The sequence below is a fragment of the Crocodylus siamensis genome, chromosome 9 (assembly GCF_052110815.1).
Source record: "Crocodylus siamensis isolate JL-2025a chromosome 9, ASM5211081v1, whole genome shotgun sequence".
NCBI lineage: Eukaryota > Metazoa > Chordata > Crocodylia > Crocodylidae > Crocodylus > Crocodylus siamensis.
In genome coordinates, this window is record NC_143403.1 from 54879491 (window position 1) to 54903625 (window position 24135).

At 39.3% G+C, this 24135-nt stretch overlaps 1 protein-coding gene across 2 annotated transcripts in view; it reads left to right on the forward strand.

Moving 5' to 3' along the window:
- Positions 1–8079: 8079 nt before the first annotated feature.
- Positions 8080–24135, forward strand: part of BICDL1 (BICD family like cargo adaptor 1) — a 79069-nt gene continuing 63013 nt past the window's right edge. For both annotated transcript variants that reach the window (XM_090063168.1, XM_090063169.1), the window contains exons 1-2: positions 8080–8469; positions 16226–16441. In XM_090063168.1, coding sequence (XP_089919294.1) covers positions 8080–8469; positions 16226–16441 — 606 coding nt within the window. The remainder of the gene's footprint in view (positions 8470–16225; positions 16442–24135) is intronic.

Sequence of the window (24135 nt, forward strand, 5' to 3'; positions counted from 1 at the left end):
GGCATCCATGTTCATATACATGCACATGGCATGCCCTGCCTGACCACGTTCCTCCTCCTTCCCCCAGCCTCTTGCAGGCTGGAACTCTGCTAGCCTGCAGATAACCTTTGCAAAAGTGCAAACTCCATGGATTTCTTCATTAAAATGAAAAATCTGCATTTTCCTCTGGTAAAGGGGGAAATATATATTTTTCTCTGTTTTTCCATGGGAAACAGAAAACCCAGATCCCTGGTCATAAAGATGTACTGATCTCATGTATTACTTCATTAGCGGAGATATTAGCTATTCCAGAGCAGAAAACATGAATTTGCAGTAGTGGTCACTCAGAGATCTTCAAGGAGGAGTCCAGCTCCCTCCTACTGGATCTCAGTATCAAATCTATGGCCTTGGTATTGTCACCAGAAGGAAGATTCACTCCAAAGACCAATTACTGTACAAATGAATGAGATTACAACATTCACATTTGGCTGTATTTGTAAATGTAACTGAAAATTTCCAAAAAAAACAACCTGTTCTGTACTTTTCACTTTTATACTTGCTGTACCCCAACAAGTGAATCAGTCTGGTTTTAAGAAAATTTATAGAACATCAGTCACCATAACAACATAATTGTTCAATGAAGCACAGATACCTGACAGAGTTGCAATTAGCATGAAATAATTGACCACAACAGTGACTGAAGGAGATTGCACTAAAATCAAGATTGCTTCATGGTAACATGGTCAATTATAATACAATAATGACAGATCAAACACTATTGTTGCTACTGTGAGTCATTTTAAATTGCAGCATGTACATAAGCAAGCAGAAAGATGAATTGCAAAATAAACTTTTTTTTTACAATACTGCATAAAATTATATCTCATCATTTAAAGATATCAAGACAATTCTAAGATGGATAACATGGTTGCCCAGAAAGCTACAACACAATAGTTTCAAGTACATAAACTACAAATAGAACATCACCTAACTTGCTTCATCCTTCAATGCAAAAACAAGCAATAAATTCTTAGAGAGTACAAGCTACATCTTAATAACATTTTCCTCTACTAAATCTCAAACATTGTTATGTTGTAAAAGAAAAGAATCATTCTGACCCTCTGAAAAGTATCTGTTTTAGTTAAAAGCAAGCAATTTTCCTAGTCCAGTTTTAATACTAACTGGGAGTGTCTTCACATATACTTTACTGCACAGTAGACTAATTTGTTGTGCAGTAAAGCATCACTGCCTATACATGCATGACAATTAAGCTAGTATAGACTAATTTACAAGTACATCAGATAGTACTTGTGCCTGATGAGACTATCTGATGGCAGAGTAAATCACTGCACTTAAGCACACGTGTAAACAGTGATGTTCATATTAGTTTACTCCAGCTGAAATTGTGCCAGAGTTTATTCAGTTGTACTAATTGCATGTGTAGACGTGCCCACTGTGCACCTGTTGAATTAAAGAATGCAGGCACATTTAACTGTTGGAATATGTAAATATGTGCCTTTTATTGACGTTTATTTTTTTCTGCCACTCTTGAATTTAATCTTGTGAGACAGTTATGAAGTTTTGTGGCATTTTGAAGTACGGGGATGCTGATACATGAGACGCTGCAGGCACTTTAATTAGAATGGCTCTTGGAGCTATTCCAATTAAAGCACCCCCTTTCTACCCACCGAGCATGTGTAAAAATGCCTGTTGTTTCCTTCCTGCACCCCCCTGGCTCTGCAACTAGTGCCTCCTGGGTCTGGAGGGGGCACCCGGGGTCCTCCTACAGCTGATCGCTGAGCTCAGGGGACACGGGGGGGCCCCCGGTGTGCTCCCCGGCGGACCCAGAAGTGGACCAGAAGTACTTGGTCCACTTCTGGGTTCACCACCAGGCAAGTAGAGGGCCCCCCCACACACACACATATGTGCGCACACACACACTCCTGTGGGATGCTCCATCTGCCCCAGCATTGCAGCATTCACAAACCACACTGGTACCTGGAGGTATGTAGGAAAAAACATTTAAAGCTGTGTCTGTGTCCGAATCACTGATTCTCTGAATCAGCACTGAATCTTCAGATTTGGGTTCAGCCAAATTGAATTGGGGACAGTGATCCAAATCAAATCACTGTCCCTGATTCGGGCTGAATCCGAATTCTAATAGGACCCGCTTTGCATAACCCTACTTTTTTGTGAAAAAAGACATGTTACACCAAGTCAGTTTCAATGTGAGCTGTATCAGTAGTCAAAATCAATTCTAGAACCTTTACCAGAAACAGAATGCAGTAATCTGTTAAAAGGGCAATATTGTTAAAAAAAAAACAACCTAAATGCAGAGCTACAAGAGAAATCTGCTAATCTGCATATTGAGGTTCTTTGTGCACTTGAAAGGCAGCTGAGGGTGGCTGAGAAATTTTGTCCTCCTCATCTCTCTAAGCATATTAAGTTCAAGTTGTAGGACAAAAGTATAGTTTTACAGATCTGGCTCTGCTTTGAAGTGGCTCCCATGTGTTTCCATGTGGCTCCCTCCTCTACTTACTCTGAATAACAGAGGGGTGTTCACTTGTACCTTTTAATTTCTAACTGTTGCCCTCTTACAGCTGAGGTGGAAGTATTGACTAAAGTACTAAGAGCTTACTGAATTTTCAGTTTTTCTGGATGTGTAAAAAATGTTTCATCTTGCTCTGAGTAATACATGTTTGCTTCAATAGCAAGGATAAATTTCTTGGCTAACAGCTTAAAACATCTAGAGTTTTGTTTTCAATACATCTCTGAGCCATTCTTATATCATTCAGTTCTGTATACAGAACTGTGAATTCCATCTGCCAGAAAGCACAGAAGCAAAGAAGGGTGTTGGACGCTAAGCAAGAGCCCTTTTTGCTCACTTCACTATTTTTTTATTTAATAGTCTGAGTTCTGGGCCATTCTTCCACTTAGTTCTTTCTGGGAGAATAGCAACTTCCAAGATCCCTGGAGAATGGCATATTAATTTCAAAGCATGTGCTTAATTGGAATGATTTTCATTGGAATTTAATCTACCTTTTTTTTGCTTATTCCACTTTCACACCTATCAAGGTTTCTCAGCTGAGGAAGAGAATGGGCTGTGGCTTATACACCAGCTCAGACATCATTTTTATTTTCACCTTAGTTTGTTCTGTGGACAGGATTGTATATCTGTATGATCAGGGAAATGGTTCTCAACCTTTTTAAATTCCAATCACACCACATTAGACTCAAGGCACACTTCAGAAAATGCCAGCTCTTACCTTTCACTTATTCTTTTGACTATGGAAATATAATAGAGCAATTCTTCAGTTGCAAAAAGAACAACAAAGACAACAACAGGTCAGAATATTTTTGACAGTATGGATTCCTATTTGAAATTTCTGGGTTTATCTTTGTCAATCATGTGTGGGTGTTTGCACAGCTAACAGTGCTAATATTGTGTAGCAACCCACAGCACCCTTAGAATGATCTCATGACACCCAAAGATGCCAGACACCCAGGTTGAAAATCACTGCATTAGGGAGATGAACTTTACTGAAGATGGTTTATCTGGTTAATAATTTCCCCTTGCTCACTTTGTTTCCAGTGCTTTGCCTTGTTTAGCACTTTTTCAGTTTTCAGTTCTTAAGTAGTAGAACTCCATGCTATTGTCACTTGTGTTTTAAGTTTCATATTAAAACATATTAGTATTTGCACATATATGCATATAAAATACCAGTGGGCTGAAGTGCCAAATCCTGTAACTATATTTTTCCAGTTGTTAGTACCTAGACATTGAAGGCTCCCAAAATGTTATGTTGACAAATATCCCTTTTTTTTAACTTGTTCCTGTTAACAGCTTCCCATTTTTCAGGCATAGGGTTCTTCAGATAAGCCTGAAGCTATAAGTCACCCACTTTCCACTGAGAGGCAATGGGAGTTGGATGTGACTAACTCCCAATGAAAATCCCATCTGTAGATTGCAAAGCACCAGAGATCATTCTGGATAATGCCATTATATGAATATAAGATTCTAATGCTTATCCTTGGCTGCTTTTCATGTGTGTGTAGATTTTTAATTTATTAAAATATTTTACAAGATAGAATACTAAGAGGTCAGTATATAAAGTAGTTAAAAGCAATACAGTAATCTACTTCCAGAAAGGCAATCAGTTACTAAATTCAAAGGACAATGATGGATTTTCTGAAATATAAATGAATAGATGACCATGAGGTTACCAAACAATTCATAGACATTTACAGGGGATAGCAAACTGAATAGAATGGTACACAGTTAGCAATACCTAAATGAAAGCTGAGTGTGTGCATGAATATGATTCTAACATCTCTGTAATAAATATTGTTTGTTTATATGAGCTTATTTCTTCTTCCAGACAATCACCTTCATCCTATATCCAACAGCTTGTAGCTAAAAGAGTTCTGTTTGAGGCTTTGTTTTGGGGATTAAAATTGTTTCAATATAATCTCTGTTTTTGTTTTATAAACTGAGGGAGGCATTAGAGATGAAAATTAATGCCACCGTGGATTCATTAATCATACTGGAAGGCTTGCTTTGTTATAATAGGCTCTTCCAGCAGAAGGTACACATAATCAGTTTGGATTTTAAATTCAATCCCCTATTTAAAAAGAAAAACCTGAAGAAGCATGGCTTCTGTTCTGAATTGTTTTAAAGAGTGCCATACTGTACAAATAAGTTTGCATTATGGTGTATATATTGCTTTCTAACAATAACAACTCATTGATTAAAGAAGAAGGGTCTAGGGAGCTGAATGTTTGGGGTCTGATAATGGAATATATAGTATTTTGTCCATAAGTCCCTAAATCAAATGGAACTCATGGTAACAGTGGTCAACTACTATTAGCACCATTTGCTTGCTGCTAGTGGCAAGTATAAAATGAGTTAGTGAGTCTTAATCTACTTTTTAGTGAACAGGTGTTTTTATCAAAAAAATCACCACAGCTGTTATTAACTGATATCATCAAGAAGAAGGCCAAGGATTGAGAAGGCATGTTAACTAAATTACCTTCAGAGTGATTCCCCAAGTGTAGGGTTAGGGCCCTCTGGCAGATGGCTAGAGGGAAGTTTGCCTATCCACAATTCATGCTTTTTGTGGATAAACAGAAGATTTCCAGGATTTTCATTCTGATATATGAGCATTAGAAAGGGGGATAAAGTTCAGTTATAAATCAGGATTAGCTGCCTGCACCAACTAAATGTGTCTTAGCTATTGATATTTAGCAATAGTTTTATATAGATGGATGATATTCTGTGGGGAGAAGAGTTTAGTGACAAGGTTAAATGAAATAAAGCTGCATAAATCTCATTAAACCAAATGTTTTAGGTCAAAAGTACAGATTTTCTTAAAGATGCCTCCATTTGACCAAAGCTGAAGTATCACCTTTTTCATCAGTACAAATTTAGATAATTTGAAATCTTAGTCTATGCACATTGTCCCTTTCCCCCATCATTTAGATGACAGAAAATTAGAGTTAGGTGTGGACCTTAAAAAAAATTTCAAAGATATTGAGGGAGCTTGATTAGCCAGAGATTCCCAATTCCCTTGTGGTATCTAATTTCAGAGAGGAAACTGTTAATATAGCTGACTACATTTCCCAGCATTCAGTGAATCTGAGTATAAGAGTAATAATCTGAAATAAAAAACCAGCCTCAGTGGCTTTTGGGAGTTGTAGTCAAAGTAAGCTATTGACCAAGGTAAACTATTGGCCAAAAAAAAATGTTCAGGGACATTCTCTTAACCTAACATGCCTAACTGGGACATGTAGAGGAGCAAATAAGACTCTAGGAAGTAGCATAATACAACTTTGGAGAGTGCAAGACTCTCTTGAAGGGTTTTAGATAAGATAGTATCTTCCTTGTCTTCAGGCCTACAAAGCTTAAGTCTCATTTTTCACACCAGATACAGAACAGGATTTGTGGGTGTTAAAAATAATCTGTTTTTGCTTCTGAAATCCTCTTTAAATCATTAAAAAGAGAAGAAACAACTGTGGCTGAACCACCTTTATGGTGAAGTGTACAGTGTGATTTCATATATTGATTTGACCAATAGTGTTATTTTTTTCAGATATGACTACAAAAGCATACAACAGAATTTTCCAAATGTTTAAAAATAAAATATGTACACCAATTCAAAACTAGATTTTAATGTTATATTTTACCATTGTTATAAAAAAGTTTTGATGAAAGGGTATGCCTACAGCCAAACATTTATGAAGCGAGTCCCAGCTTTGCTGCTGTAAGATATACATTGTTTTGTTAATGACTTACATCAAAAGATCTCCAGCAGTTATTCTCTCAATATATTTAAAAAGTAGGCGTTGGTGTATTATCCATTTTATAGATGAATATATTGCTAGATAGAGAATAGGGTATGTTTTTTCAAAAGTGGCATCTAAATTTTTGTGACTAATTTGATTGCCTAACTTTAGACACCTAAAGTATAATTTCCAAAAGACTGAGCATATACAGTTCCAGTTGAGCCATAGCTGTCTAAAGTTGGGAAACACAAGCAAGAAGCCAGCTGTGAAAATTTGGGCCCAACTAGTTGGCTCCAAAATCACAAATAAACAGGAATCCTGTGCTCTCCCAGTTCTGTGATGTGATCTGTAAATGAGATTATTTACTTTATTAAGCATGGATCTCAAAGCACAGCCAAAGAACCTAATTTTCAGGAACCAATTTTAGACAGAATAAGATTCAACATCAGGGTTATTAGACCCTGAAAGATTTTAATTGGTCATGATTTATAATTGTCTAGAGGACTGAGCAACCCCAGAAGCTAAAAATTCCTGAGAGGGAAATTTGACTTTGCTGTAGACTTGTGTAGTCTTGGCCAAGCAAATCAAACTCTTCCTGCCTGTTTTATCATCTGTAAAATGGTGTTAATACTTATATTTCTGTTGGAGGTCGCAAAGTTTCATTCATTAATACAGTGCCTTGAATTCTTCAAATGGAAGGTGTTATATAGAGCGGGGGGGGGGGGGGGGGCGTTGGTGTCACTTAATATGTTAAAGAGCTTTTAACATGTTAAACCTTCTAAACCTGCTAAGCATTTTTATAGATAAGTATCTGTAGAGCATTTGAAAGATAAAGTCATAGTAATTTCCAGGGTACCCCAGCACCCCAGTATCCAGGTGGCAAATGATGTAAAATTAAAGCTTTTATTGAATTGCACTGAACATTTCTCAGTTCAGAGAGTTTGCTTACTAATTGTTTCGTGTTTACTACTAATTTGGTTCCGGTTTTAGTTCATTTTCACCCTTCTCATAAGCACGATGGAGTGGAAGGGCTTCCACTGGGAAAACTCCCCACCAGGGCACCACGGGCTGCAGCTCTTGGCTCCCTCCCAGCGCTGCCCCCTTGGTCGTTCCTGGAGTGGTCCTAGAGGCTGAGCACCTAACGCTGTACCCACGTTACAGGGCGGCGAGGCCCTCTCTCCTGTGATCGTCCTCACACCCAGGGCCTGTCCCAGCTGGGAGCGGCCCGCGCATTAGCACCACATGGGGTGCTTGCAGGGGGCGGGGGTGCTCCGGGCAAGAGGAAGCGAGGCTCCGGGCAGCGGGGGGTTAACGGGGCAGCACCTGGATGCCCGGCTATGGAGCTACCGGGCTCAGCGAATCAGAGCCCCCTGGAGAACAGGTGTTTGCTGTCGTCAGGGCGCTGGGAGGGAAGGAGGGGGGTGGCCGCCGCCGCCGCCGCCGGGTTCGCGAGGCTCCCGCCGCCGCCGCCGCCGCCGCCGCAGCGCGATGTCTCGCAGGCGCCTCGGCGGCGATGGGGCGCGGGGCGCGGCGCTGCAGAGCGGGGTCCGCGGCAGCAGCAGGGCGCCCGGCGCGCGTTGAGCCCGGCCGGGCCCGGCAGCAGGGCGGCTAGGCGGCTCCCAGCAGCCTCGCGGGGCCCAGCCCGCAGAGCGGAGCGGCGCAGGCGGCGGCTCCACGCAGGGCGCAGGGGAGGCTCCCGCTCCCGCTCCCGCTCCCGCTCCGGCCGGCTTGCTGGGAGGGGACAGGGAGACGCTGCCCCAGGCGCGGGCTGCCGGCGCCCGCCTGCCCCCGCAGCCTGGAGCGCGCCGGGGCCGGGCCATGTCCGCGCGCTGCCTGGGCCTGGGCGGCGTCGCTTCAGCACCAGCGGAGCCGGACAGCGCCTGCTGCATGGAGCTGCAGGGGGCGGCGGGAGCCGGGGACGCGCGGGGCTCGGCCGCGGCGGCCGCCTCCGCCCCGCTCCACGGCGGCCCGGGGGAGCTGGAGCTGGCGCTGGAGGAGGAGCTGGCCCTGCTGGCCGCCGCCGGGGAGCGGGAGCCGGAGCAGGGGCCTCCGGCGGCCGGGCAGGAGCCCGAGCTGCTCTCGCTGATCAGGCAGAAGGAGAAGGACTTGCTGCTGGCGGCCAGGCTGGGGAAGGCTCTGCTGGAGAGGAACCAGGACATGAGCCGGCAGTACGAGAGGATGCACAAGGAGCTCACCGACAAGCTGGAGGTGAGGGGGGCAGCGGGGCTGGGAAACACCCGCCTCAGATCTTGGGGCCTTTGGTGGTATAGACAGGCCCTGGGCCTCCAGCTGTCCGCGGGACAGCAGCAGCAGCAGCCTGGATTTCCAGGGTTGTTTGTGCAATCCGGTGGGAAAACCAATGGGGTGGACTTCAGGGCAGGGTGGGAGGAAGATGTTGGCTTGGAGATGCATGCCAGAAGGGTGGAGTGGAAAGAGCAGGGCTCCAGAGATACCCGAGGGTTGTGGACTTGACAGGTGGGTCTGAAAACTTGGCCTTGTTGTGGGTCATTAAAGAAGGCTGAGAAACTTGGTTTCCAGAGGTAAGGATGCCTTGAGACCCAAGCTGGAGAGTGACCTAGCTGCCCAAAAGAAAGAGATGTGTTGGCATTTGGAGTGGAAAGTACCTGAAGTCTGAGCACTAATGTATCCAGTGTTGGGAGGAGGAAAGAAAAGAGAACTGAGCTTTCAAAAGCATGGAGGAAAGGCTTTCTTCAAAGCAAGTTCTGTGTTTCAGCTGTACCCTGGAAAGAAGCTGAATAAAAATCAGTTGTGATACAGTATCTTAATTTTTTTCCACTCTTCCTCATCCCCCCATCCCCCTTTAAGGTAATTTCAGGCCAGCTTTGCTTTCCTTCTCACTCCTCTGTTTAGATGTTTGTTATGTTGCCAGAACATTTTCTCCCCTCAAATATATGTAATACATATAACCTCATTATTATAAGTATTAAAAGTTAATGTGCTACAAGATATAATTCTCCCCAAACTGAAATTTCTATACTAAAACCTTTAGATATTCTCACCTTGACCTCTTGTTTTAAGGCTATGGAGGGTAAGAGGAACCCATGAAATACTTTGAATGTCAAGAGATAATAGATAAAGCTTTTATCCACAGACTTATGAGCACCTAACATGGAACTATTGTTAATAACAATGAAAATCCAGACATTTAATTTCACCATGTTTAACAAAGTTTTGTGTATCCTATATATAACAAAATGGGAAAACTGTACCCTACTATAACATATGACATTTCAGTTACTAATTTTACCAGCCCCTCTATCTTTTTTAAACATTTCCCATGTGTGGTGCTTGTTCTAGACAACAATAGTTCTTCATAGGTACCTTCCCTTTTTGTTCATTGGAGGCTAGGCACATGGTTATTTTAAGGGGGACCTAAGAGAGATGTGGAAAGGCCCTCAGCAAGGCATCTGCTGAAAATTTTCCACGGTGATGGGAAGGAAAAAAGATTTGTTAGGAATTTAGGCATGCTCTCAAAAAAAAAAAAAAATTTCCTTTCAATTTTTTTTGCTGGCTCCAAGAACTTTTAATATATTTGTACTAATCCACAATGCAGTAGAATTTGCTGAAACATTTGTGGAGTGGGTCCTGCTTCTGCCTGAGGAGGAAAAACACTAGGTATGCTTTAATTATGGGAATACAAAAGGGGGAGTATCTAGGTCTTGTTTCAGGAACACTTCAGAAATTAAATTTACATGAGATACTGAGCTGTAGGGCATAAACTCTGTGCTGAACAATTGGCTCCTATGTATAATGTGTGCCAGCAGATGAACCCTTATGATACATGTGTGTGAACTACTTGCCTTACCAATACCTATGAATAGCTGGAAAGAGTTTTTTGCTAGGAACCCTGTGGATTAAGCCTTTTACTGATGTTTAGATTGAAATGGAGTTGTTATAAATAAAAGGGCTTGTGCAGGCAGCTTGGAGCACTTTTGTTATACAACTATATAAAAATTACTATTACACCCATTCCTTGCTCAGATTTATACCAGAAGTTTCCAATTCTACCAGCAAGTGGTTTAGATGAAAAGACCAAGCTCAAGAAGCACCCTTTTGGAGCTAGCTTGAACAGTGCTAATTTGAAGCTGTTGCCATACACTAGCCCTCTGTATACAGCTATATATATTTCTGTGTTTCTTGTGGAGTCTCCTATCTTTTGCAAATTCATGGGGATTTATGAAATTATTCTACTATAAGTAGCATAGTCTTTTTTTCTGTGCATTTGTTCATCCCAAATGTAGAATTTTATCATGTTTATTATTAAATCCAAAACTTTATTACAGCTAATCACTTTCTCACTGCAATAATCTCCTTCAGAATTTACTGCTCTGATGGTAACATTAGTGAGGGTAAGCACTCAACAACATTAGTGGGGGTAAGCACCTTAAGACCCTATTAAAGGTCCTGATTTTGAGAATTGGAAGTAAAATAAGACTGGAGATTGCAAAAGTTTAAGGTGGTTTTGTTGAAAATTGAGGTACAAGAAATGGTACCAGTTATGACCAAACTCTCGATTCATGGTACAGGTGTTTTGGAGAGGGCAATAGAAATGAGGAAAGTCCTTTTCTTGTGTTTTTATTGATTATACCAAAGCTTTTTATAGAGTCAAGCATGAGGAGTTAGTGACAATGCTGAAAGAACTGGATGTTGATGGTGAAGACTTGAGAATTTTAAGAAACCTCTGTTGGGACCAAACCACAGCAGTGAAGATAGAAAATTAACTAAGTGATTTCATCCAAATTAAGAGAGGCATGAGGCAAGGTTGTGTTTTTTCACCTGACTTGTTCAACTTGTATAGTAAGAAAATACTGAGGGAGATTAAGGATTTACCAGGGCTGATCATTGGCAGACAGAATTTGAACAACCTGTGTTATACTGATGACACAGTCTTAATAGCTGATTCAGAAGAAAAGCTGCAAGGAATTTTAGATATAATTGTTAGTGAAAGTGAGTAGAAGGGTTTAACTGTCAACTGTAGAAAACGACAATGCATACTAGTTACAAAGAAGTTCATTCCTGTATGCAACATCACAGTGGAAAAGGAACAGATAAGGCAGGTCAATAAATTTGACTGCTTGGGAAGCTGGATAACATCAGATGGTAAATGTGATCGTGAAATAAAACGGAGAATAGGGATGGAAAAAGACACATTTTTTAAAACGAAAAAGATATTGGCAAATAGTAAAATTTTCTGTGGAGACTAAGTTAATAGTTTTGGATTCCTATGTTATACTACTCCTGTATGCATCAAAATGTTGGGCAATATTGCTAAGTATGGAAAAAAGCATTGAAGCAAGTGAAATGTGGTTCTTAAGACCCATCTTGAAGGTATGTTGGACAAATCACACTTCAGATAAAGATATTTTGTTAAGAGCAGACTGCAGAAGGAAGCTGATTAACGTCAGAAAGAGACCGTTGGAGTTTCCTGGACACATTACGAGGAAAGAGGAAATCGAGAGTTTGGTCATAACTGGAAAGACTGAAGGAAGGAGAGATTGTGGAAGACAGAGAGGTTGACTTATGTCAAGAGTCCATCAAAGTGGATGAATGTGTCAAAACTGGAAATTCTGTATCTGTCAAAGAGAAGAGATCTGTGGAAGACCATGGTCACCAATGTCCTGTTTGGATATGGTACCTAGAGAGAGAGAGAGATTTTTTCAAATTTTTGCTTAATTACATTATTTAATAGTATAAACTTTCCTCAGATGCGCTCATGTACTCAATGTAGTAGGAGTGCAACAGTTAGGTTAGGTTAGCTTTGTTTTAACATGGTTTTCCTGGTTAGATTATACAGCTTTAAAGAGAGAAAGCGTCCTATGGACAGTTGCTGAAGCTGGGCTCCATCTTTATTTTTCTGACATTCCAAAATATAAAACTCCATTTAGTATTGGTTTGTTGCAAAATGTATTTGGTGAAACTAAAACATTAATTTATGATTAACTTTCTAATGACTATCAACTTTTCCCAGTTGAATGTCTAAGCTTTCATGGGTTCATTGGAACCTATCTTCTTTGTCTCGAGGGATATTATAGATATTGATAAATGATAAATAAGTTTACCTAATAAATATGATACCGAATTAGTGTTACTTTTATTACCTCTTGGGCATATCTACACAAGACTCTTCCTGTGCAGTAGCCTAAAAACACCGCGCAGTAGTGTGCTAGTCAAAACCCATGTTAATATGCTACTGCACAATGCTATTAGGCTACTGCACAGTAAGCATCACAAAAAAACATACTGGCCATACTGCACGGTAGCATAAGTTACTGTGCATTTAGTTAGTACTTCATTAAATAAGTACTAACCTTAATGTGCAGTAACTACTGCATATGAATGAACATGTAGACGCACCCACTCAAAACTAGAATTTGTTTTCTATTTTCTTGTTGAGAAAACAAACCTCTGAAACTGTCTCTTCATGTATGTAAAACTTCAAAAAAAAAATACAACTAAAAATTGGATTCTGTAATTCTAGATTTTTTTTAAGCTAAAAATTACCATATTGCAAAATTTCTATTGGCTAGTGAGAAAAGAAACAGGCCTGTGGGGCTGGAGTGGGCAATGTGAGGAAGAAGAAACATGTTCCTCATTTGATTCATTTCCTAATCTGGGTCTTGTATTGTCCCTGTAAAATTCTTGATTGCTGCTTTTTGATGTTAGCAATAAATGGGACCCAACTTAAAATCTCTAGCTGCAGTTTCACCCAGATTTACTGCTGTCAAACATCATGTACTAAGAGACATTTTCTGTAAGTTAATTGTTCAGAGTTGAGGTTGACAGTTCCATGAAGTTAACTCTGTCCATTTCCTCTCTGCAAGTACACTGATTAGCTTTTTTTGTTTTCCTGATAATTGTGCTTTTACAGTTTTATCATTTTGTCATCATTACAATTATAAATTTACAGTCTCTTTTGAAAATTATTTTTATTCTTTACAGATTAGTAAACCCTCTGACCCATCCCCTGTGGACTATTAGCTGTTCATGTCCAGAAATGTTATATCTATTTTGATTGTCTGTTATTGAGGTGCTGTGTTGTTCACTACATGTGCCTCCTTTGACAGATGAGTGCCTAGTCTGAATTCAAATTAATTTCTAAATATGGAATCTGGATCTTTTTTTAATTTTGGTACATCTGAGTCAGTCATTTTTTCTTCTCCAGGGAATTAAAACAGTTAATGCCTCTGATCGCTTCTGACACTGAAAGTAGTGTGTCCTTTTCCCAAAATTTGCAATGTATCGTCTCATTTTTAATAAGGCAGCTCCCACTTGCTCCCATCTCTTAAGTCAGGACAGACCTAATTCAGTTAACTGAATGAAAAAACACATTTTCAGAATAAAATGTCTTCTAAAATTAATTTCTTTATTGAAATAAATGGGCAGCTAGAAAGCAAAAAAAAAAAAAAATAGAATAGAACTGTTTATCATTTCATTCCTGTTAGCATTCAGTAATATGGAAAAACTATAGAGATCTTCATCAAACACAGGACTTCAGGTTAAGGAAAGATGGAGATTTTTTTCAGTATAGGTCTGTTATTGAGCCAAAAAAAAATAGTTTAGTTTAAAAATAAACAAACAAAACCCCCACAAATCTAGTCAGCCTATCCGGGTTGATTCCTCCTGTTTCAAATAGCTGTTGTACTCCACATTACCTTTTTATAGTTTCTTTCATTAGAGAACCTAGACCTAATTTTCTCTAGCCTTTCTGTACTACTACATTCCCTGAATCACTGAGCTATCCATTTTCAGTACCTCTTACATTTATTGTAGACTTTTTTGCTTCAGTAAATGAGTGTAATATTTTAAATACAGTAATTTTAGTCCCATATATAGCTTTACAATTTGTTTCTGAATTATGTTCAATCTCCTTATACACCTGAGAATTTTGATTGCTATCTATTTGCACTACTTATACCCATCATACTGAGGTTTAGCCTTTTCTCTGCAGAAGCCCCCGGATCTTTCTGAATAGCATACAGCAGCAAATGAGACACTGAGTTATAATGGAAGATATTTTCAGTTTTATGTGTGGGTATATGCATGCATAACTCCCTCACATGCTAAAATTAGAATACACCCTGTAGACTGCAGCAGTTTGTAACATTATCAAACTAGTTGGAAACAGTTTTTCTCATGAGATTTTTTTTTTTCCAAAGTTAAGATGGCATCCTTTAGAGCAGGAGATATCTTTCTTTGTTACGTTTTTCTCATGGTCCTGATCCATGAATAGAACCCCAGGCATTACTACCATATATATATTAATTATAATGGTGGCACATTTTTAACCATACTTATTCTATTCAATAATTACAACATGGCAAAGATTATGTCTTAGAGCATCCTATTTCCTAAAGTTGGACAGCATTTTCTTTGGTTTGAGTTTGCAGAACAAGTACGTTTTGAGGAAGCATTTGAAAGGCCACAAAATAGGTGCCCATTACACTGTGGTGGAGTGGGAATCTCAAGCAGAGACAGCAGAAGGGGAGAAGGTCCAAAATCAAAAACAAGAAAGAGGAAGTAGGAGATAGAGCAAAAATGTAGAAATGTTAAAAACAGCGCAGAGCTTTGAAGTTCAGACTTCTCATTCTGCCCTGTTGCCAGAGGAAGCTGGTAGAGGGATTCGAAGGGAAACAACATGTTCAGAGCAGCAGGCGACCAGCTGAAACATGGGAAGCTCTTCCCCCCCACTTCTGACAACAAAGAAGCCACTCTGTATGAATGCTGAGTGATTTCCACCACCACCACAGGCTTAGTCCCCCCGTCCTTTTACGTCTGCAATGAGCTTCTCACTATGTGGGAACGTGCCTTTGAAAATTCCTGTGGAGAAGTACCATAGGACTAGGCCCAGTGGGATCCTTTCCTTTGCTGTCAAACTTGATTAAAAGGAAGACCAGATTGAGGAATAGGCAGCATTGGCAAGATGGGTTTTAAGGGAACCAGATTGCCAGCAGGCAAAGGGATCCATGGAATAACAGGAAGGGACTACATTCTGTGACCATTTTATAGGCAAGCAAACCTGGCCTATATTACCATAAAAAGTCCCTGTAACTTTATAGTAACTTTAGCTTTCATGTCATGCCCTTCCACAAGGCCATGATATGAAAGCATTCTGATCTGATTAGCCCATCTCTGGGTTAGCCCATCCTCCATTATTATGCCTGCAATTAACTAAGCCTATACAGCATATGTAACTTCCAATAGACATTTAACTGGCTGTTTTTTCAAACAACTTGTTTTGTAGGCAAAACTGTACCTACTAAACTGAAGGCTGTTTATAAATTTCTGGTTCTAAATATGTGCATATGGATGTTATGTATAGGAATCATTTTACCCAACTGCTGCTACACAGCCCCCTTTGGAGTGGAAAACAATTATGTTTACTGCATGCTGTTAGACAACCATGCAAAGTAGCAAAACTGGAAGAGAAAAATCATGTATCCATTTGCAACTGTATTTCAAGGGAATCACTTGATAAGCAAGATGTATTAGTGTCTATAGAACTTGTTTTTTTAAAGTCTGTGAATGTGAAAGTCCATTAAGGCAAATACAATGTTATTATGTTGACCCCAAATGATTCTTTGGAGGTTGAATTATGTTTCTCTAAATTAGCAATTGGTCTGAATGGTCTGTATTTTTGCATATTGACATTCACCAGTTTCTGTTTTGTTGTTTCTTTTTAGTTAAAGCAAAAATCAGATGTTACTTTCTTTATAGATCTACAGAGCATAAAGATAATTCTGTTACTAGAAGAGACAGTGGCTTGAATGTCTGCAGCTGGCCTCTGATAAAACTTTGCAAGTCATAGAAGTAATACCCTCTAGTGATTCCTTCATGAAAGGGAGTGGCTGACACAAAGTATGAGGAATATCTGGGATGAAGATAATATACAGCATCTTATGATTTTTCTTTTTTCATAATCTCTTTCTTTCCTTTCATCCTTCAGCATCTAGAGCAAGAGAAACATGAATTAAGACGAAGATTTGAGAACAGAGAAGGAGAATGGGAAGGAAGGGTGTCAGAGTTGGAAAGTGATGTGAAACAGCTACAGGATGAGCTGGAGAGACAGCAGGTTCACCTTCGTGAAGCAGACCGAGAGAAAACACGTGCCGTCCAGGAATTATCTGAACAGAACCAAAGACTCTTGGATCAGCTCAGCAGGGTGAGTCATTATGCTGGGGGAATGGAGATACAATTACAACTTTAGTCAAATCTATCATTCAAAAAGTTTCTGAACTCTGCCATAAACTAGTTTTAACTCAAATGAGTAGGAGATGCGTCCTCCAGAAGAAAAGCAAAGCAAATCGGTTCTGCATTTCTGCTCAGAATACTTCAGTGTCCCTAATAAGATGCACAGTTTTTTAACAATATTTTTACACTAAAAATAAACGCTTTAAATTGGTTTGCAAGGTGACAATTTGTTGTTAGTTTTGCAATTATGGATATTTATTATTTACTGTATGGCTGTTTTTCATTCAACAATTTTTTGTCAATAGCTAAACATATGAAAATGAATTTAAATTAATTTGTGTTGTATGATTTTTTCCCCCCCCTTTTACCTTGATTTTTACATTATGGTCCTCTACATAAAGGAGGGTTCCAAAAAGAATTTCTAATGGGAAATATTTTTAGATAAATGCATAATTTAGCTAATGTGAGAAACAGCCTACATTTACTAGTTTAAAAAATAAACCTGTCTTGGAAAATTAAGAGTTACATTTTTGTCCTCATCAACTTTATGCCAGTTCTGGATAATGAGCAAAATTGAACATTATGTTTGGAAGTGTCCTGATAAGACTGTGTTAATGAGAGTGTGATCAGTCTATCATATAAAGGCCTTTTTCATCAGGTGCAGTAGCAGAAGCTGTACAATGGGTGTACCTCAAACTCAGGCTGAAGACGAGGATCAGGAGAGAAGCAGCCTTTTAGAGTAGAGTGGGATTAGAATTTCTTCCTCTCTAACACAGCAGTTGCAAAAAGGGGAAGTAAGATTTGAGCAGCAGCACTAGAACCAGAAGAATATCAGTAGTTGGACACAGAAGTTGTAACTGTACCTATTTATTCTCCTCTTTCTGTGTAGGGTCTCTGGGGTAAAGGAAAGATGATTTTGGGATTAAGGCATTGGATCTGGAGTAGGGGAAATAAAAATTTTATTCCTCATTCTGCCATGGATTTCCAACATGGCATTGAACAAGTCTCTTTCTCAGTCTCTATATTTATTCCCCATTTGTGTCTCTTGTTTTGTGGTTGTCATAATAATTGTTCTTTACCTCAGAGGTTTAATGTTAGAATAAGTAACATTTGTGAGATACTTGGATCTAACACAGGGGCTATATAACTACCTCAAAAGAATTTCCCCTTTCTAAATCCTACACTGGTAATTCAGTCAAGGCCAGATGTGAATGTTCGATGTAGTGGAATATTTAGGACCAGAGGGATGTTCTGGAGATTACATTTGGTATCCAACACAGAGGGTTAAGTGCCAGTCAGATTTCTACCAATGTCAGAACCACTCTTCCATTTCCACATTCATTTCTCAGCCAATTATGAAAAATTACATATAGGATTGTACCTTTTTGGCATCTTAATAAACTGAAAGACATTTAAAAAAGATTGTATTTCTTTTGAGCTTTGTGCCCAAATTCTTTGGGATTATCCATATGTAACATTTATATTGTAGGAACACTTAGAAGCTTCAACTAGGTCAGGACACCACTCTTTCAGGCTTGTACAAACATAGTAATTGATAGTCTTTGTCCCAAAGACCTTTGCTCCGCCATTCTGAGTTCCTAATTAACCTTTTTTTTTTGTCCCTCAGCTCCCTGTTGCTTCCATAGAACCTTTTTCTCTATCTCTCCTTGCTCGCTTTTGCAAAGTCTGTCCGTGTCCCAGAAAGAATTTCAGCCTTGGTACTGGATTTTAACATGCGATGAAACTGCAGTCCCTTTTTTTAGACCTAACAAACATGGCCTTACATAAACAGTTTGTTGAAATAACTTTGACACTGTTAAGTGTCAAAGTTCTTTCATGTTTGTCACTTATGCAAAAGTTCCTAACTTGTAATAGATATTATTTAAAAAAAAATAAAAGATGCTATAGACTCTTCCCAAAGCCATGGGATAAAGCCTACTACAAGTGGCTTACTGTTTTGAAGCAGGTGGTTGGGGACTGGTTGCATTTAAAGCTAAGCCTGATTATGCATCAGAATAAGTGATGGTCTTAGAATGCTGCTGTTCTGCATTTGTTTTGTTTCTCTCTGTAAGGTAACATCTGGTCTTAATGGCCTTATGCCTTCTTTTGAGGATGTTACGTGTATTACATCTGACCAGAATTTGATTATTGCTTCTGTTCTATCATAATCTTTCAATGAAAATGCACGCGCACACACTACTACCCTGACATGACTGTGATTTTTATTAGAACTTGTGAACTAAGCAAGTTTGGATTTGGTCAGTTAGAGACCTCTAATGAAGAAGTGGGAACAGACATATATTCATACCTTAGTAATTTGCATTATTGGTTCAGAGTTTCAACATGTCTTTTTAAATTAAAGTGCTAAACCAAAACCGTACCATAAAAGGTTATTTATATAAAAATATTTTTAGGGATAGAGGAGTGATAATGGCTGAATCAGGAGTTTTAGAGCCAATTTTTTTCACAGGAAACTTAACTGCACTTTTTAAAGCATTTTTAGCCTAATTGGATTTTTAATTAGAAGGCAACAAAATTGTGCTTTAGTGTCATACAAAATGCTGTAAGTGTGTGCAAAACAAAAATTATTGGAATGTGGATGATTTATTTGTAATTTATTACTGAATATCTTGCTTGCCAGTTTTTTATAATACTTTATTGCTTTTCTATCCTGGCATCTCAAATTGCTTTGCAAACATTAATCAACTGAGTTTCACAACACCTCTTGGCTATCTCAGGGAAATCAAAAAATGCCTTACAATTTAAAATATAGGCTTCAAATTTATGGCTACATGCACTTCATGTAACAATTTTTAAGATACCTGTACATAGGTTATCCTTATCTTTAGAGATGAGGAAAAATTCGTGCTTCACCGGATTGCTGAGCAGCTAAATTAAAGGTTGTAATGTGATTTGAGGTATTGAGATGAGAGACGTATAATCATACGTTACATATCTAGCAACAGTTAATATCATGCTTAGGTCCTTTACCTACCACTGAAATACAATTACATGTAAGAGTCCATTGCTGTTTTTAACAATGCAGAGCAATGTTACCCAGAAGTTAAAAATGGGGAATGACAAAAAATATTGCATCTATTCAAAACTGCAGAGGCAATTTAGGTAGGCTGTATTGTGAAATCATTACAGGATCATAGAAAAGTAGAAGTGAAAGGGACCTCACAAGGTCATCTAGTCCAGCTTCCTACTCAAGGCAGGATCATCCCTTGACTAAACAGTCATAGCCAAGTGTCTGTGTAACCTACTTCTGAAAATGTCCAAGGATGGCAGTTCCACACTTTCTCTAGGTAGCCTGTTCCAATGCTGGGCCACCCTCATTGTCAGAAAGTTCTTCCTAATCTCCAACTTAAATTTCCCCTGCTGAAGCTTGAGGCCATTGCTCCTAGTCCTATCATCTGCGGTCACAGAGAAAAGCCCATCTCTATCGTCTCTATATTCACCCTTCGGTTATTTGAAGACCATTGTCAAATCATCCTCCCTCAGTCTTCTCTCTCCAAGCTAAATAACCCTAGTTCTTTCAGCCTTTCCTCATAAGTCTTGTCTATCTGGCCCTTAATCATATTTGTTACTCTCCACTGGATTCCTTCCATTCTGTCTGCATCCTTCTTGAAATGTGGGCCCCAAAGGTGGACACAGTACTCCAGGTAAAGCCTCACCAGTGCCATAAATAGAGCAGAAGAATCATTTCCTTTGATCTATAAGTATACTCCTGTTAATATAACCCACTATGCTGTTGGCTTTTTTGACAAAAAGAGCACTCTGTTGGCTCATTCAGGTTATGGTCTACTGTAACCCCCAGGTTTTTCTTTGCAGTACAGCAGCCTAGCCAGTAATTCCCCAGTCCATATTTGTACATGCAATTATTCTATCCCAAATGCATGTCTTCACACTTCTAGCTGATTCTCATCTAATTGACTGTGGACAATTTGTCCAGTCTATGCAGGTCATTCTGGATCTGAGCCCTACCCTCCAGAGTATCTGAAAGTCCATCCAATTTGGTGTCTTTTGCAAATTTGCTACATGTGTATTCAATCCCATTGTCCAAATTATTTCATGTAAATATTGAACAATACCTGACCCAGGACAGACCTCTGACAAACCCCACTTGATACTTCCTCCCAACTAGACATTGAGCCATTGACTACTAATTAAGCATGATTATCCAACCAGTTATTTATTCACCTTACAGTATTTTTGTCTAGTCTGCATTTTCTTAGCTTGTTAATGAGACTGTTGTGAGAGACGGGGTCAAAAACCTTGCTAAAACCAAGATATATCAAATCTGCTGCTTTCCCCCCATCTGTAGAGTCCTTCTATGATAAGATGAGAGGTGTCACATTGGTCAGGCATGCTGATGCATGCTTGCTGTCCCTAATCATCCTCATTCCTTGATGACCTGCTCTGTGATCTTTCCAGGCACTGAGATTAGGCTGATCTCCTTCTCTATTTTAAAGATGGATACTGTTCTTGCCCTTTTCCAGTCATCTGGAACCTCACTTGACCTCCACAAGTTCTCAGAGAAAACAGCCAGTGTCTTTAGTTTCCCGCACTTCAAAATGGCATCGGGGCACTTTAACTAAAGCTCATCAAATGAGCTTTAAAGTGCCACTGTCACCATTTTGGAATGTGGAAATGCTGAATACACATGGCGCCAAGGCTGCTAGTGTGCTAATTAGCATGTGTTGGAGGTGTCAAGCATGTATATACTGGCCCTTATAAGGTGCCATCCTGACCTGCCATCTGCTTGTCTCTGCCATAATTTGCCAATCCCCTAAAATCAAGTGATACTTTAATAAATCTGTGAGAGAGGCACTACTAACTTGAGGTAAAAAATAAGTCTTTTGCCAATATTCTGCCTCTGAATTGGTTTGGTTCAGTCTAGTGTAGGTTATGATGCACATGTATATCTGTATCACTTAAAAATTCATTATAATTATGTGCTTCTTGAAGTATGATGGGTAAGACCCAAAGGATGGTCCTACAGTGAAGGTACTGACTGTGTAGTATTATATTGGGGTTCCATTTCCAGCTGCATTCCATGTTTTCTCTGTAACATTGGATTTAATTAGTCTCAGTTCCCCATCTGTAAAATAGAGATAACTATTCTCCACTTTTCCTTTGCTTTCTACCTTGTCTGTTTTGACTAGATAGTTTTTTAAATCAGGGACTGTCTTTTATATGCATCTGTAACACCTAACACAACAAGACCCCTCTCATTTGTTTCTGGGAAGTACTAGAATAGTGTGTAATAATAATGAGCACAGGGGACATGGTACCTTTTTCTTTGTCAGGCAGTGAAAGAAGACCTTCATGCTGTTTCTGAAATTTGTTTCACCAGATGGCTTTCCCACATGCTTCCTGCTACCAGATTATGGGTTTCTGTAACCTTTACCATATCTATACTTTGAATGAGGATGTATCATTCCCAGTTTAGTTTAACTTATTTTACAGTATGTGGAGCATTACATAGTAATTTAACAATGTCAAGCTTCACCAGTTTTAGCAATGAAAATTTGTTCCTGGTAGCAGGAAGTGTCATCTTGTGTTACTGAAATAAGTCTGTGTCTAGAAAAAGTAGTCTTCAGGTGCTTTAGTTTCCTTCTAGGATAGTTGTTCAGCCACTACAAGTTTTATACTTTCTCAACATACACAGTGCCTACCTAGTGCTAAGAAAAAGAAGGTATTTAAATTGGCCAGTCTTGTGTGGTAACAGAGAAATCAGTCGGCCTTCCTTAGCAAGAAATGTCCAAAAACAAGTTTTAACTGCTGGCCAAATCCCACCCTTTCAGGTCCAATCTTTAACAGAGCATTTCCTGCCCAGATTCTATATGAAGATAAGGAAGCTTCACAGGACTGGAAATGAAGGTCTCTGCTTGCCCATATCAAACTTTTTGTTTTAGGAAAAACATTGTAGGTTCATATTTATATTTATCCTTTTCAAACCCCTGCTATTTTGAATACTACTTAATTATAAATGTTTTTTATGACTTACCCATACTATGGTAATCTGATTATTTTTGTGTGCTGTTGATAACTTGAAATGTTTTTACATGTTTGTTTTTATAAAGAGAGGCAAAGATTTTTTTTGTGATTGTCTTTTATTGTATTAACTATAGCTGGGAGAACTATTGGACAAGCTTTCAGACATCAATGACCCTTCCTTTTGTTTTTGTTGGTTCTCTCTGTATATGAATGATGTCATTTAGGCAATTCATCTGGGTTCTCATAAATGCATATACTGATAGTTGCTTTGTAGAATGTGTTTAGAGTTGGTAATTATTAAGGCAAACATTACTGGCTTGTATTCATCCTGGGTGTAATTCAACTGAAATCTCTTGGTATTACATGAGGCATGAACTTGTTGCATTATGTTCTGATGACTTCTTTTATCAGCACATATGTCTAATAGGAAACTCTTAATGTTTCTCCCTTGTTTACTGTTTTATACTATCATATATTTGGAGACAATGTTTTTAGCTCCCCGTATTACTAAGTCAGCTCTGACTCCTGCACAGCTTTTTGAAACAGGAGAGCAGGCAGGTATTCTGTTGCCCCAGGTCCAAGAAAGATCTTTCTATATATTACTAGCTCTCTTGGCCCCAAAGTGCGATTCAGTTTTTTGTTTGTAAATATCTCTTAAATTTTGTTGTGATTCAAATTGTTTTAATAAGAGGCAAAACAAGGCAACCAGACACCTGGGATGGCAGGACACATTAAGGCCGCAGTGACTTCATACCAGCAGCAGAGTGGCCGCTAGATTGCATGTCTGTGGTGGCAGACATTAGTTTTGCATGCCCCAAGTTGGCACCCAGGGCTCCTACACCAGTTGTCCTGCCCTAGTTAAGCTACTGGTTTTAATCGAGCATGAATCAGGTGCTCGTACTGAATCCTTAGACAGAAGTATCTCTGAGTAAACATTAGCTTTCAGTGATGTAAACTCAACATGAAAAGGAGGACACGTCAGGCATGTGCACCTGATGAGACATTGGGTGGAGGTACTGCATAATCAAAAAGATTAAAGATGGACAGCAGGAAGGCAAATGCCAGATTTTGTCAAAGGGCCTGATCCAAAACTCAAACTTAAGTCAACTGAAAAATTCCTGTTGATTTCAGTGGGCTTTGAATCAGCCCCCAAATGAGTTGTGAGGGATAGTTTGGCTGCTGTTCCTTTCCTAGATAGCTACAAATTCCAAATAACCAGTGCCTTATTTATTTCATGAATATATAATTTTCTAAAGAATGCTGGAGGGATTGTTCTCAATTTTTAACTTGTACTGTAGCAGAGAGTGCAAGTTAATAATCCAGCCTCATGCCCTATTAGGACCAGATCACTGAACCATTTCTATCCCTAAAGCCGGAATAGGAGATATTAGCACAACGATTTGTTCCTGTCTGGAAAGCCCTACAATTCAGGACCCTATGAGGAGCCCTGTAAGAAACACGTTCAGGTCACTTACATGTGGAAATTGTTCATGTGCTCTGTATCCAGAAAGACAATAGAAATTCATAGGAAGATGAAAGGAAATTATGTGATTGTTTTTTGTTTTGTTTTTTAAGACTGCTCTAATGATCTTTAAGTCCCTGTGGATACTTTAGTTCAAACTGGAGAGTCAGACAACAATCTAGACTGCTTGGAATCCTATG